Source organism: Gossypium hirsutum, chromosome A11 (genome assembly GCF_007990345.1).
Source record: "Gossypium hirsutum isolate 1008001.06 chromosome A11, Gossypium_hirsutum_v2.1, whole genome shotgun sequence".
Taxonomy (NCBI): domain Eukaryota; kingdom Viridiplantae; phylum Streptophyta; class Magnoliopsida; order Malvales; family Malvaceae; genus Gossypium; species Gossypium hirsutum.
In genome coordinates, this window is record NC_053434.1 from 1,354,842 (window position 1) to 1,367,599 (window position 12,758).

The 12,758-nt window shown below is 34.6% G+C and overlaps 2 protein-coding genes across 2 annotated transcripts; one reads left to right on the forward strand and one right to left on the reverse strand.

Moving 5' to 3' along the window:
- Positions 1-1,071: 1,071 nt before the first annotated feature.
- On the forward strand, positions 1,072-7,739 carry LOC107923892 (uncharacterized). The gene is made up of 5 exons (XM_016854066.2): positions 1,072-2,095; positions 4,018-4,921; positions 5,179-6,538; positions 6,629-6,712; positions 6,902-7,739. Exons 1-5 carry the CDS (start codon positions 1,576-1,578, stop codon positions 7,595-7,597), a joined length of 3,564 nt encoding a protein of 1,187 aa, XP_016709555.2. The 5' UTR covers positions 1,072-1,575; the 3' UTR covers positions 7,598-7,739.
- Positions 7,740-8,407: 668 nt separating this feature from the next.
- On the reverse strand, positions 8,408-11,100 carry LOC107923893 (uncharacterized). The gene is made up of 4 exons (XM_016854067.2): positions 10,702-11,100; positions 9,384-9,884; positions 9,041-9,187; positions 8,408-8,800 (listed from the first exon to the last, which is right to left on the reverse strand). Exons 1-4 carry the CDS (start codon positions 10,804-10,806, stop codon positions 8,711-8,713), a joined length of 843 nt encoding a protein of 280 aa, XP_016709556.1. The 5' UTR covers positions 10,807-11,100; the 3' UTR covers positions 8,408-8,710.
- Between the last annotated feature and the right edge of the window lie 1,658 nt (positions 11,101-12,758).

Below are 12,758 nucleotides of genomic sequence, written 5' to 3' on the forward strand. Positions count from 1 at the left end.
GTATAAATTCATATAAGAAAATTTATTATCAAGAATTTTATGAAATTTTATATTATTATTAAATTATATGTAATAATTATTATTTTAAATTATACAAATTTATAAAATATAATTTATTAGTTATAATTATTTTAAATTTTATTAAATCATATATTTAAATTAAAATATATTTAATATTAATTATTTAAAATTTTATTTTATAGTATCATATATTATGATTTGAGTAAATTCATATAAGAATATTAATTATTAAGAATTTTATTAAATTATATATTTTAATTATATTATATTTAATAATAATTATGTTATTTTATATTTTACAGTATCATATATTATGGTTTGAGTAAATTCATATAAGAATATTAATTATTAAGAATTTTATTAAATTATATATTTTAATTAAAATATATTTAATAATAATTATGTTTAAATATGATTAAATTATTTATTATTGATATTAATAATTTTATTAAAATTTAAATAAAATAATTTACCAAAACAAATTTCTGCTAATTATTAAGAATTTTATTAAATTTTATATTTTAATTAAAATATATTAAATAATAATTATGTTTAAATATGGTTAAATTATTTATTTTTGATAATAAATAATCTTATTAAAATTTAAATAACAATAACAATAATCATTTACCAAAACAAATTTATGCTAAGGGTATTCTAGTCATTTTAGTTTTCTCCATTATGCTATTACACCTCTATTACATTCAACCAAACACAGTTTTACTATTACGCCTCTATTCCATTACATTCAACCAAACAGTTGATTTGCTATTACACCTCTATTCCATTACACTTCTAATCCAATACACCTCTAATCCAATACAGCGAACCAAACGTGCTCAAACCAAATTATATAATAAAAAATTAAAAGTTAAAATATACTTCAAATTAGAATTTTCTTTTTACTTGATACCCACGAAATAAAAGAAATATAATTTTGATCTCAAAAAAGTTGAGGGACCAAACTAATATAAAAAAATAAAATTTAGAAATACTCAGACAAGGCCGTAATAGGAGGAAATATTGAGGGTTAATCCTGTTAGATGGACAAAGTTATCCCCAAGTCTACTTCAAGTCCTACTATTATCTCCAATTCTTATTTGAAACCCCTAATAAAAATATGAAGCTCATTATTGAAAACTAAAGGCATATACCCTCTTTTCTTCACTCCTTCAACATCACATGCTCTTTTTAGCAGTTATCCCCAAAACACCGCCATCTTCCTTCGTCAAACTCAAACCCCCAAATTTCTTCCCCCCTACCCTCCCTCGTAATTTCCCTCTCATTTTTTCGATCCCATCCCTTAAACCGCCCCCACTCTCCTCTAAAAATCTATTCTTTCCGTCCGCCGTAAACCTCCCCACCGCCTCCACTCCTATTCCTTACAATTAGGGTTTCCACATTCATTTCTTCCTGCTTTTCGTTGATCGACGTTATTGGAAGATTCGATGTTAGGGTTTTTGTATTCAATGTTGATTTGAGAGATTGGTGTTTCATTTTTATTTTCATTTTCCAGTTAGGGTTTTTTGAGGTGTTGTAATTTGGGTGCCGGTGATGCCGCGAAGTTCAAGGCATAAATCTAGTAAGCACAGTTCTAGGGATTACTCGGATTCGGAGAAAGATTCGGGCTTAAAGGAGAAGGAAAAGAAGAGTAAGGAGGAGAGTAGTGTTAGGTCTTCAAAGGAGCTTGGATCCGGTGACAAGAGAAAGCTTGACGCTAAGGATACCAGCAAGGAAATATGGATTTCGGGGAATGGAGATTATATTGAGGAGTACAGTTCCTCGAAACGGCGCAAAGAAAAGGCAGATGATAGAGTAAACGATAGGTGGAATGGTGGTGAAGATGATGGTAGTAAAGGAGAGAAGAAGTCTAAGGCTTCAAGTGAATCGAAGAGTAAGAGACGAGAGGATATTGAAGGGGATGATACAAAGAGGAGTAAGAGTGAAGGGAAGCATCGAGAATCAAGTAGAAAAAAGGAAAGGGAGAGAGAAAGGAAAGGTAAAGAAGGCAAGAGTGATAGGTTCATTGAGAATGAAGAACACCGCTCTGTGAAACAATCCACCGAAAGAACTGGTAAGATAACTTACTGTTTGTTGGTTGTTTAGTAACAATTTAGCATGTACAGTTCTAATTATTTTGGTGCCCTTTTTTGTTGTTAGGTATTGTATATTAAGATTGATTGTCATATTAATTTTCCCATTTTTGTTTTTTAGGAGTTAATACAGACTGCATTGAATAGGGACTCTATCTATTGATATATCACTTCGAGTTGCCCTTTTTGTTGGACTGTGCTAGATTTCTAATTTCCTTTTTTGCAAACTTGTAATCTATAGATTTCATAGGAAAGCTATTCTTTCGAATGCATCCATGGTTACGTCTATATATAATATATATCTACAAACTCTCAGAAGCATGTTAAGTTGATTGGGGAAGTTTAACTTCAAGCCAAATAATTTTAAGTGTCAAGAGTTATCTGATTTTGCAACTTTTATTTGCTCCATAAGCCAAAGAAGAAAAGGAGATGTCTGTTTTCAGGATGAGAGGCTGGGTTGAGGAATTTAAGGATTAGGTGACATAGTTGAGAAGATAATTTCTACTGATCAGGTCTTATGGTGTTGGGAAGGTATGACTTTTTCATTGTTTTATAGCCTTCTAACTACTGTTATGAAGAAACTAATGTCTGACCTTAAACCTGGTGTATTACAGTTTTTCTGCATAGACATGCACCTTGTGTCTGAGTTCCTAGAACAGTGGTGTATGGACCAGGATAAGAGTGCTTATCTTTTCCATTTCCTTTATCTTCAATATCAAATCGAAATTGTCGGTTAGCCTTCTGCAGTGAATATTCCATTTGGCTGGTTTCCTGTTTCTGGGTATCAGTTTGAAAGGAATCGAATTTTGAAAATTTCTTTGGAGTCTCCAATATTTAATTTTATATTAGCTTCAAAGTGTTATGGTAGAAGTACTTTCCCATACATGGTTCCCTGTTTTGTATAAGAGAACAATTTATATGTAAATTGAGTGGAGAATTTACTTGGTTGAGCTTGAAGCTGCCACACTTCTTGTACACTTAGAAGTGCATTTACATGTGTTTTTCTAAGTATATGAAGTCAACTTCTCAACTTAGGTAATCTTGTTTAGCCAAGGTTGGTCAGAGCCCGCAAGGATCCCTTGTATTTATAAGTTCCATGGTCCTGATTGTATTTTCCAGTGGAGCCTTGAATAACTTGAAGGTAATGAATGTATTGCCTTGATCATGGTATTTCAAATCTCAATAAATGGCATGTTTGGACTTTGAAGGGAGTTTTGGAAGTTGTTAAAATATGATGAGAAGTGCTGACCGTTTTATAAATAGCTCTGTATTTAAAAATATTTCTAATAAATACGCCATCTAAATCCTCAATTGGTAATGGAAGAATTCCTTCTTTCATAAGCTGTCATGGTCGTGGATGGTTATCTGGCTATGGTCATCTATCCACTTCTGTTTTGGCTTGGAGATGATGTTTTAGTCAGTGCGGTGAGTTGACCTTTGTTTGAGGCCTAATATAAAATTGTCATGCTGCTTTGGCTCAAATATATCAGTGCTATGTCTAGATGCGTCAGGATTTAGGCACTTTCTCTTTGTTTCTGCTTTTCACAGATTTATAGTTATTATTAGCTTATAGTAGACTAGATAAGTTTACTTTTATGCTTTATGAATTCTAATATTAAGTTTGTGATCTTTCCGTTTTCTGTTTTGGATTGCTTTACATTTTCAGTGTTATATGTCATTGCTCTGCTTGGTATATTATTACATGCCCTTTCCACAGGATCTTGTCTTCTGTTTGTGGAAAATGATAAACCGTATGGTCATTATCAAGTCTGGATTTCCGGATTTTCAGAGTTTTTGTAATATTTGCTGAAATCAAATTATAACTTTCGAGGTGTTTTCTGTAAGTAGACTGTTAGATATTCTTGGTAACATTTTTTTTCCTTTTCTTTTTTCTGTATTTCAGATTTTGATGTACCGGATAGGTTGCAAAGTCCTGAATCAGAGAGCCAGCTTGAGAGACGACTTAGGAAAAAGAGAGATGCTTCTGGTGATGTGGATAAGCATCTGGAAGATAATGGAGACATTTTGGACAGGCAGTTGTCTGCAAGCAATGATACTAGCAAAGATTTAAGAGCAAGAGATGAGAAGCATAAGGATGAAAGATACAAAGACAAGTATCGGGAAGACATTAACTGTGAAGATAAGTGCCAAGATGACCGAGTGGCAAGCGATCATGCTAATGGTAAGTCTAGTGAGAAGCATTTAAGGGATGGAAAAGATGATGTGAAAATTCGGCAGAAGAAGTCCAAGGTTCAAGATAGTGACTTTGAGCGTGATCGTGACCATGATAGAGAGCATGATCGTGACAGAGACCGTGAGCGCTATAGGGAGCGGGAGCGCGATCGAGAACGGGATATTGGACGCGACCGAGAGCGAGAACGTTATCGTGATCTTGATCGTCACCATTATCGGGAACGTGACCGCAATCATGATCATGACAATGATCGTGATTATGATTCTCAATGGGATCGAGATCGAGAACGTGATCGCCGTTACAGTGATCGGGACAAGGATAGAGATCGTGAGCGTGATGAGTTACATGATGAACGGAGGAGTGCTAGAAACAAAGATAGTAAGGGAAGGAAGCGATCTCCTGATGATTGGGATGACGGTAATGATACTAAATCTAGAGGTGCCAAACTACAGTATTCTGACATGGAAAATAAATCAGCTTCTGGTAGACTCGAGGCAGATGCTGATCGGGGAAGGTCTCAGTCACGCCCAACCAATTTAGATGCTGCTATGGGCAGTAACAGAAAGAGGGCTTCTCCCAGCTCAAGTTCTCATGGTGGGACTGATGAGTTTAGGTACTCTTTTTGCTTTTATCACGCCCTCTTCAATATTTTTGATTCCATATTCTATGGTTTAAATGGTAAACTGAGCAAACAATATATGGTATTAAGTCAGTAATTTCTGTCAGATATTCAGATTATTGTTCGACAATTTATACTGATTTTATTTTCTCGTTCTCTGTGGCATTCTACTAATTTTTGGTGCTTGGGGTCTGGCCCCACCACTCTCCCTAGTGCTATATTGAGTATAATAGACTTATTTTCTCTTACAGACATTTGAAACAAGAAGATTCGAATTATAGAGATCCAATGACAGAGCAGAGGTCCAAAGCAGCTTCGTCAAGAGAGATGACTAGTTTTTCTGAAACCTCTGAGAGAGGTGCTAAGTACAGATCCATGGAGAAGTCAAGTAGGGCGGACGAGGACCATTCTGGGGAGTTACCAATTGAGAGGTCCTCAAGTTTAAAAGCTTCCCCAATGAGTATGATGGAAAAATCTCCTTCAACAAGTCTTGAGCGTAGATATACGGGTAGAAGTGTTAGGCGGGGTCTTGACACAGAGGAGACGGGGTGGAGCGGTGCCTCTGCTGGTGGCAGAGAAGAGGATAATAGACTTAGTCGAGACTTGCCTCCTGAGAAGCCTCTTTTGGATGGATCCTCTCAAGCAGATTCTGTGTTTTATAATAGAGCTGGTCAGGGCAACTCATCTTTGATTTCACAACCTCCTGGTTTAAGGGCTGGAATTGGCAGCCCTTCTTTCATGGGTTCTCTAGAAGAAGATAATAGATTCAATAACAGTGGTCGTTACAAGAGGAGTAGTGATCTGAATGTTAGAAGAGGGCATGCAAATGCTTGGAGGGTCACCCCAAACTGGCCAGCACCTGTTCCAAATAGTTTCATCCCTTTCCAACCTGGGCCACCCCATGGTGCTTTTCAAGCTATGATGCCACAGTTTCCTTCTCCATCTCTGTTTGGTGGTAGACCCTCAATGGAAATTAATCACTCTGGGATTCCATATCATATACCTGATGCTGAAAGGTTTAACAATCATTTACGGCCAATGGGCTGGCAGAATACGATGGATGGCTCTGGTCCAGCTCATTTTCATGGTTGGGATGGTCACAGTATTATTTTTAGGGATGAAGCGCACATGTTCGGGGGTCCCGAATGGGACCAGAATAGGCATCCAGTGAATGGTCGGGGATGGGATACCAGTTCAGATGTGTGGAAAGGACAAAATGGTGACGTTGACTTGCCCTCAACATCTCAGAAGGAGGAGAATCCTCTGCAGGCCTCTCCTGAGGATGTTTATGATGGACAGGAACGTCGGAGGTCTCAATATGAAAATGGCAATAATGGTCTTCAGGTGAAAGGTCTTGAAACAAGATCTGATGACATGTCACCAGTTAAAGAATCTTCTAGACTTTCACCCATGGTTCCACACAAGGCACCTGATTCTTCCAAAGTATCAAGTCAAGATGGTGATGCTCACTATTGTCTGCTTTATCTTTCTAAGCTTGACATTTCAGCAGAACTAGCTGGTTCTGATTTATATGGTCAGTGTATGGGTTTACTGAATGTGGAGCAAAGTAAAGATTTGGCTAAAGATGTAACAATGCTTGCCAATTCGAAGGTAGAGAGGACCCTGTTCTACATAATTGTCTCTCAATATCTAATTTATCTGATCTTTGACTTAAAATACCCTTTCTCTCGTATTTTTCAGAATGATGCACGACCTGTGCAAAATGCTTCCTTTGCTGTGCTGAGCCCTTCACTGATTCCAGCAACTAATGCTTCTGCTTTTCAGGTACTTAGTGAAGCTCATTTCTGTATATCAGCCTGACTGTATCTACGATCTTTCTTTTCTGGGAATAGTGTAGGTTTGAATTTGTTTTGGGGGAAGGGAACATAGAAGATCTTATATGGTAGTGCTCTTTATTTTGGAAACTGATTCTAAACTAATGATGGTGATTATTGAATGCTTTCTGACTTGCAGAAAGCCATGGACCTCTACAAGAAACAGAGGCTACAAATGGGTGCTATCTTAAATGTCAGTGGTGGAATATTAGCATTTGCTTCAGCGTCCAAGGAAAAGGGGAAGGAGCAATGTCCTGATCATGTTGTGGACGAAGTAGAGGAGCCAGTTCTGATTTCCGATGCAGAAATGGTGGATTCAGCAATGCTAGATTCAGATCAGCCGGAAGAAGCTGTTCCATCTGTTACATCTGACGAGAATATGGAACAGCTAGTTTCAATCCAAAGAAGGGAGATACCTGATCATCTGGATAGCCTTTCTCCAGAGAAATCAGAACTGCCAAATGCTGATTTTTGTCACATAAACCAGAAGGTGCCTGAACCAGCTTTGGATGGCAACAAGGCGGAAGAGACAGACACCGAGACTGAACAGATGAATTCAGAGGATGTAGTTGAAGGTTCTTTGCGGTCTCTTGATAATACAGCAGAGGCTGTTGGTTTGGCTGCGGATGGTGAAAATTCAAATGATATAAACAAAACTGAAGGTAATAGTTCTGTGTACTGTGCTGAGGAAAGACATGCTTTTGGCGATGCAATTAGTGGTTCCATAAATGGTTTTCCTAAGGAATCAGGGGCTTTGATTCCTGAGTCAAATGAGTCTGGGTCTGAGTCCGTAATTTTAAGTCGGATACATCATTCTCCTGAAAATACACATTGAGACAATTTCTATATCCATGTTCTTTTTATAATGCGCATTTTTATTTTTGCTCTCCCTGTTTTTGTTGCCTATGGTTATGAAGCAAATAAAATGAGATATATGCCATCTGGTTTCCTGGATTAGGCATATCCTTGCATCTTCATTCTTGATCTGCTTTCTCTGCTACATTCTATTTTGATGCATTTATCATTTCCGGTAAACTGCCGTTATAAATTGCCATGATATAAGATAGGATGAAGGAAATGCTCTGCATTTTATAATATTTATGTCGGGGCTGGACATATAATTGTGTATATATTTCAGGTCAAAGTTTGAGTTTGGACGGTCATGAGATCCGTTAGTATCTTCTGTGAGTTTGCCTTAAAACTTAGTTACCTAATGTAGATGTTTTTGTCTTCACTCGTGAATTATGCTCTGCTTGTATTGGTTATTCAAGTCAGCAAAACTAAAATTAAAAGAAGTTGCAATAAGAGTTTGTGTTAATGTCTTCCGAACTTGTTTTGTGCAAAAGTCAACTTAGATCTGGGTTTTGTGTATGATAAAATATTCATGTTGCAGCCATATGATTCCAAAAGGCAAGGTATATCTCTGATTAATAGGACAAAAGCTTCGTGCGATTTATATTGCAATGAACATTGACAATGAACAAAATTCAATGTTCGATAATTTAAATAAAAACTCTTGAATAGATCAATCATATTTTTTTAACCTTAAATGGCAACAATGTAAAATTACTAATAATTTAAATTTAGTGACTTGCCCTTTGTAACATGTTATATTATACCAAAAATATGGAAAAGGGCAACTTAATAAGAACAAAACTCGATACTACATAAAACAACTAAATATGAACAGACAGGATCAAAGATGGAGCAAAAACATCATGACTTTTATACAAACACATATTTATATTAACAAATACAAATTTCTGCTTTGCCATTTTATTGAACAAACACTATGTACATCCGACTCGGCCGGCCATCTCTCCATTATTACGGCGAACACGACTAGAACAGCTATTTCTCAAGACTTGGGTTCTTGTTTATTTTAGCATTACCTCTTTAATTAACCTCGTTGATCCTAGCTACTTCCTTCCCGTCGGTAACCGTTTTATTACCTCTTGGAGTGGTCGGATTCTTCGGTCCTTGCGAATCTTCCACGGATCCTTGGTTGACTATCGGCAAGAGCCTTCCGGCAAGCATACTGTACAAAAGAAGACTGTATATGATGAGTTTCGGTACAAGAAAAACAGGGTTAGAAATTGAATAACACAGACTATGTTTCCCGACAATGGAAAGTACGCATTTTTGATACATTTTCAGCATGGGTTTGGAGGATATATTTTGAGGATATGATATGATCCTCCAAACCCAAGCCAGATATATGTAACACTGGTACCAGAGACCCCAGTAACAAATGCAAGTGAATATGTGTTTTTTATACCTTGATTTTCCTTCCAAAGTTCCTCTTTGTCTTCTTATTGCGGTATCTCGAGAGCTTTTCCCTTCTATCTTCGTTAGAACAGCAGCTGACAATTGAAGGTCTCTCGACCGGAGAGTGGATGATGCTCACGTTACCATTGCCGAGAGTCTGTCATAAAACTCGGTATTAATAACCAACCCCATCATGTGGAAATGGCCAGAAACATCTTTTTTTTTTTTGGCTACTGGACGGTTTTACAAAGACAATACATGCACGGTGATCAACTAAAGTTTCACTATCACTTGATTCAGGTAGGTTTTTATGATTGTAATAAGAAAACGATGCGAAAACAATTAAGGCTGACCTTCATATCTCCTTCGCTAAACGCTCTCCTCATTCCGTAAACAGAACTGAAATCCATTCCGGTAAAATCAAGGAAATTAGGCTTGATAGCAGCCTGTTGCATCCATTCCAGCGAGCTTAAACTACCTGAGCTAACACTTTTCGAGAACGGCACATCACACGACATTTCATTTTCTTGATTCCAGTTTTCATCCACGGGAATCTTGACATCAATGACCTCCGCCGCCAACGGCGTTTCAATCGCCGCTTGTGCCATCATATCCTTCTCGCACTCATACAAAACTTCTAAAAGCTGCTCGTTTTGAAACGATTCAATATCCGCAGCTTTAAGTTCTTGCGAAGTAATAACATCTTCACCGCACGAGACTAACGATGATATGGCTGCAGTCATCGGATCAAGGCTTACAATTGGTTCTTCGATGATTGGTTCTGGAGCTTTGAACAAATCACCATCTCCTCCCAAATCATATTCCGATATCGTCGAGGTCGGAACCATGTTGTTCTACGATAAAAACAAATACGAAACAAGTATCATTAACCATTCAATAACATTAGTACAATCGAACAAATCACCCCACATGGGACATATTAAACTTGAACTTGAAGATTATAGCACAAATGTTAGCATCTTACCATTTCCGGATTCGATTTTATAACAACTTACTGAATCTTAAAACATATATGTTCAATATTCAATACCTAATTCAGACCAACACAAACTAAAAAATAAGTTCATATTTTTACCAACAAAATTATCACTAAAAAGGATTATGTCTGGTAATGGTTTCTTTCCACTTTTAGTATGCTTATGTCTTTAAGACAAACAAATTACTAATTGTGACAGTTTTCATATATATATATATGTATATGTATAAAAGTGGGCTAAAAAGTGAAAACCCCATATCAAAAAAGTTGAATAAAATGGTAGAAATCTTCAAGAACACTGAATTTCATGACATGGAAATCAATTTCCAATTATATTCCCAACTTTTCTTTTCCTTTTTCCAGTTTCCACCATTTAAAGTTTACCTTTTTTTTCCCATTTCCAGCCATGTTTGGTTACAGAGAAAAATTTTCTCACCCACCCAGAAAACATAAACCGTGAACTCTAAAGCTACCAAAATACATAATTTTGGGGAAAAAAAAACAAATATTCCTAAAAATCGAAATCTTTTAACAAGGGAAAAATGAAGTTCCATTATAAAAAAACTACTTCCAAAAAAAATCGAAATTTTAACATAAAACACAAAATTGTCTGCTAACACACACACACAAAAAAAGAAACAAAGATTCAGAGATAGATTTGAGATATTCAATACCATTGAAGCATTCGGTTTCTGGGTTTTACAGTAACCTTCAAACTGCTGAAAATCTTGAGCAAAGTTCTGCATGTAAGGAAAAAACAGCCCTGTGTCGGCATACATGTTTTTTTTTTCCAGCTAGAATAAAAAAACACAGTTTCCTTGATTTTTCAAAGAACACAACTGTTTTTTTTTTTTTTTTTTTTTTTACAAAAGAGTGTTCAAACAATTCAAGGAACGAGGGAAAATTTGGGGGGTTTTCAATTAAGGTCTAAAAGAAGAATGCGAAATTTATATATATTTATAAGAATCAGAAGGGTACTATTAAGCTAGTTGTAAGATTTTTAGAAAGAAAAAAATAAAGTGATGTGATACTATAATAAGGACAAGGTGTTAAAGGACATGTACTGTGTTCTGTCCTCATTGTTCTTAATCATGCTCTTTTATATAACTTCGTCAGAATTATAAATTTATTATTTTGATTAATTTATTAATATAATAATATTAATTAATTGAAATTAATTTTTGGTAGTATTGTAGGTGGAATTTTATTATACAAATGAATGCACTGAACCTGAGTTCCGACATGTTTGTGGTGTGGGCTGGAGTCAGTGCTCATCGCTCTCAACTATATTATAATATAATATCATATGTCAGATGAGAACAATTTTTTTATCACGCGGTTTTTTGTGCGCGTGTACATTAGAATATTTTTTTGTAACTTTTATTTTTATTTATTTTATATAAGTATAAACAAATAATTTTATTAAAAGGTAATTTTGGCGTGTTTGCTACAAGTCAATTTGAGTTTTGTCTCATTTTATTCAAAAAATAAATATATTAGTTTTTGTATATTTATTTAAAAATAATTTAATTTTTCGAGTTAAAAATTTTATCTATTTTGACAATTAAAATTAGCATGGTTAATAAAATAACTAAAAAATTACACGTTGTGTGCCATGTGTACCTCATTATAACATATAAGGATAAGTTTTTAACAATAAAAATAGATGAAATTTTTAATAAAAACTAGTTTACTCTTTAATCTAATGTACAAGATTAATTTTCTCATTTTCTTTATTGAGCGGACCAAATGTAATCCGACTTCTAATACAAAAGTTTTCATGGTACTTTTATCCATGAATAAAAAATAGACCTTGATATCTTGAACAAGGTTGAGATTTTAGAAATTTTGATATCTTAAGTTTTAGTCCCCACTCATATAAATGTATGGATTCTTTTTTAGATTTGTTCCAGTTAATTAGTTAGGTAATTAGTTAGAGTTAAGCTACTTGTTGAATTGGTTATTCTGTTCATTACTTATAATATTAATCATATTGGAATTGTTGTAATTTTAGGGGGGAAAAGGCTAAAGTGGTAAATGAACATTTTTATTAAAGAAGTTATATTAAAAAAGAAAAAAAGGTTACACAAGGCTGAGAAAATGATTACTAAACTTTAAAAAATTATAAACTGGTCATTAAATTATTTTAAATTATCAAGTTATTAAAATCATTGTTGTATAATTTTTTTTGTTCTCATCTCTGGTATCAATCGAAAGGGCAAACTTCCCCCCTTCTATAATTTAGTTTTTTTTTTTCATAAAACAATTTTCAATGTTACGATTTTATGAATAAAATCTAAAAAACTTTCTTCTCCTGTCTCTGACACCAACCATCAAATCATGTTGAATCTAAGATATGTTATTCTGCTAATCGATGGGCATTGTTCCACCATACTGCTCGTTGAATCGTTGCTTGAAGCACGATGGTTGGACCTTTAAAATAAACAACTTAACAATTCAATGACTTAAAATGAAAACATTTGAATAGTTTAGTGAATATTTTATTATTTTTTTAACGTTGAGTGACTTAATTATAAATTTACTGATAATTTAATAACATTAGGTGTAATTTACTCGTATTATATATAAAAGCAATTATTGGAAAAACTTTTGAACTAACCAGAATGATCTTAATTGTCCATTTAAAGTATTATTAAATTATTATAAGATTAGGATTATAATTCTTAAAAAATTATATAAATATTTGGTCAAAAATAAAATAATAACAATT

Excerpts from the sequence above, each read along its gene's own strand:
- LOC107923893 (XM_016854067.2), bottom strand. The coding sequence starts at position 10,806 with ATGTATGCCGACACAGGGCTGTTTTTTCCTTACATGCAGAACTTTGCT. Across the intron at positions 9,885-10,701 it reads AGAAACCGAATGCTTCAATG|AACAACATGGTTCCGACCTC; the intron begins GTATTGAATATC and ends TTTTTATCGTAG. Across the intron at positions 9,188-9,383 it reads TTAGCGAAGGAGATATGAAG|ACTCTCGGCAATGGTAACGT; the intron begins GTCAGCCTTAAT and ends GTTTTATGACAG.
- LOC107923892 (XM_016854066.2), top strand. The coding sequence starts at position 1,576 with ATGCCGCGAAGTTCAAGGCATAAATCTAGTAAGCACAGTTCTAGGGAT. Across the intron at positions 2,096-4,017 it reads ACAATCCACCGAAAGAACTG|ATTTTGATGTACCGGATAGG; the intron begins GTAAGATAACTT and ends TCTGTATTTCAG. Across the intron at positions 6,713-6,901 it reads CTAATGCTTCTGCTTTTCAG|AAAGCCATGGACCTCTACAA; the intron begins GTACTTAGTGAA and ends TCTGACTTGCAG.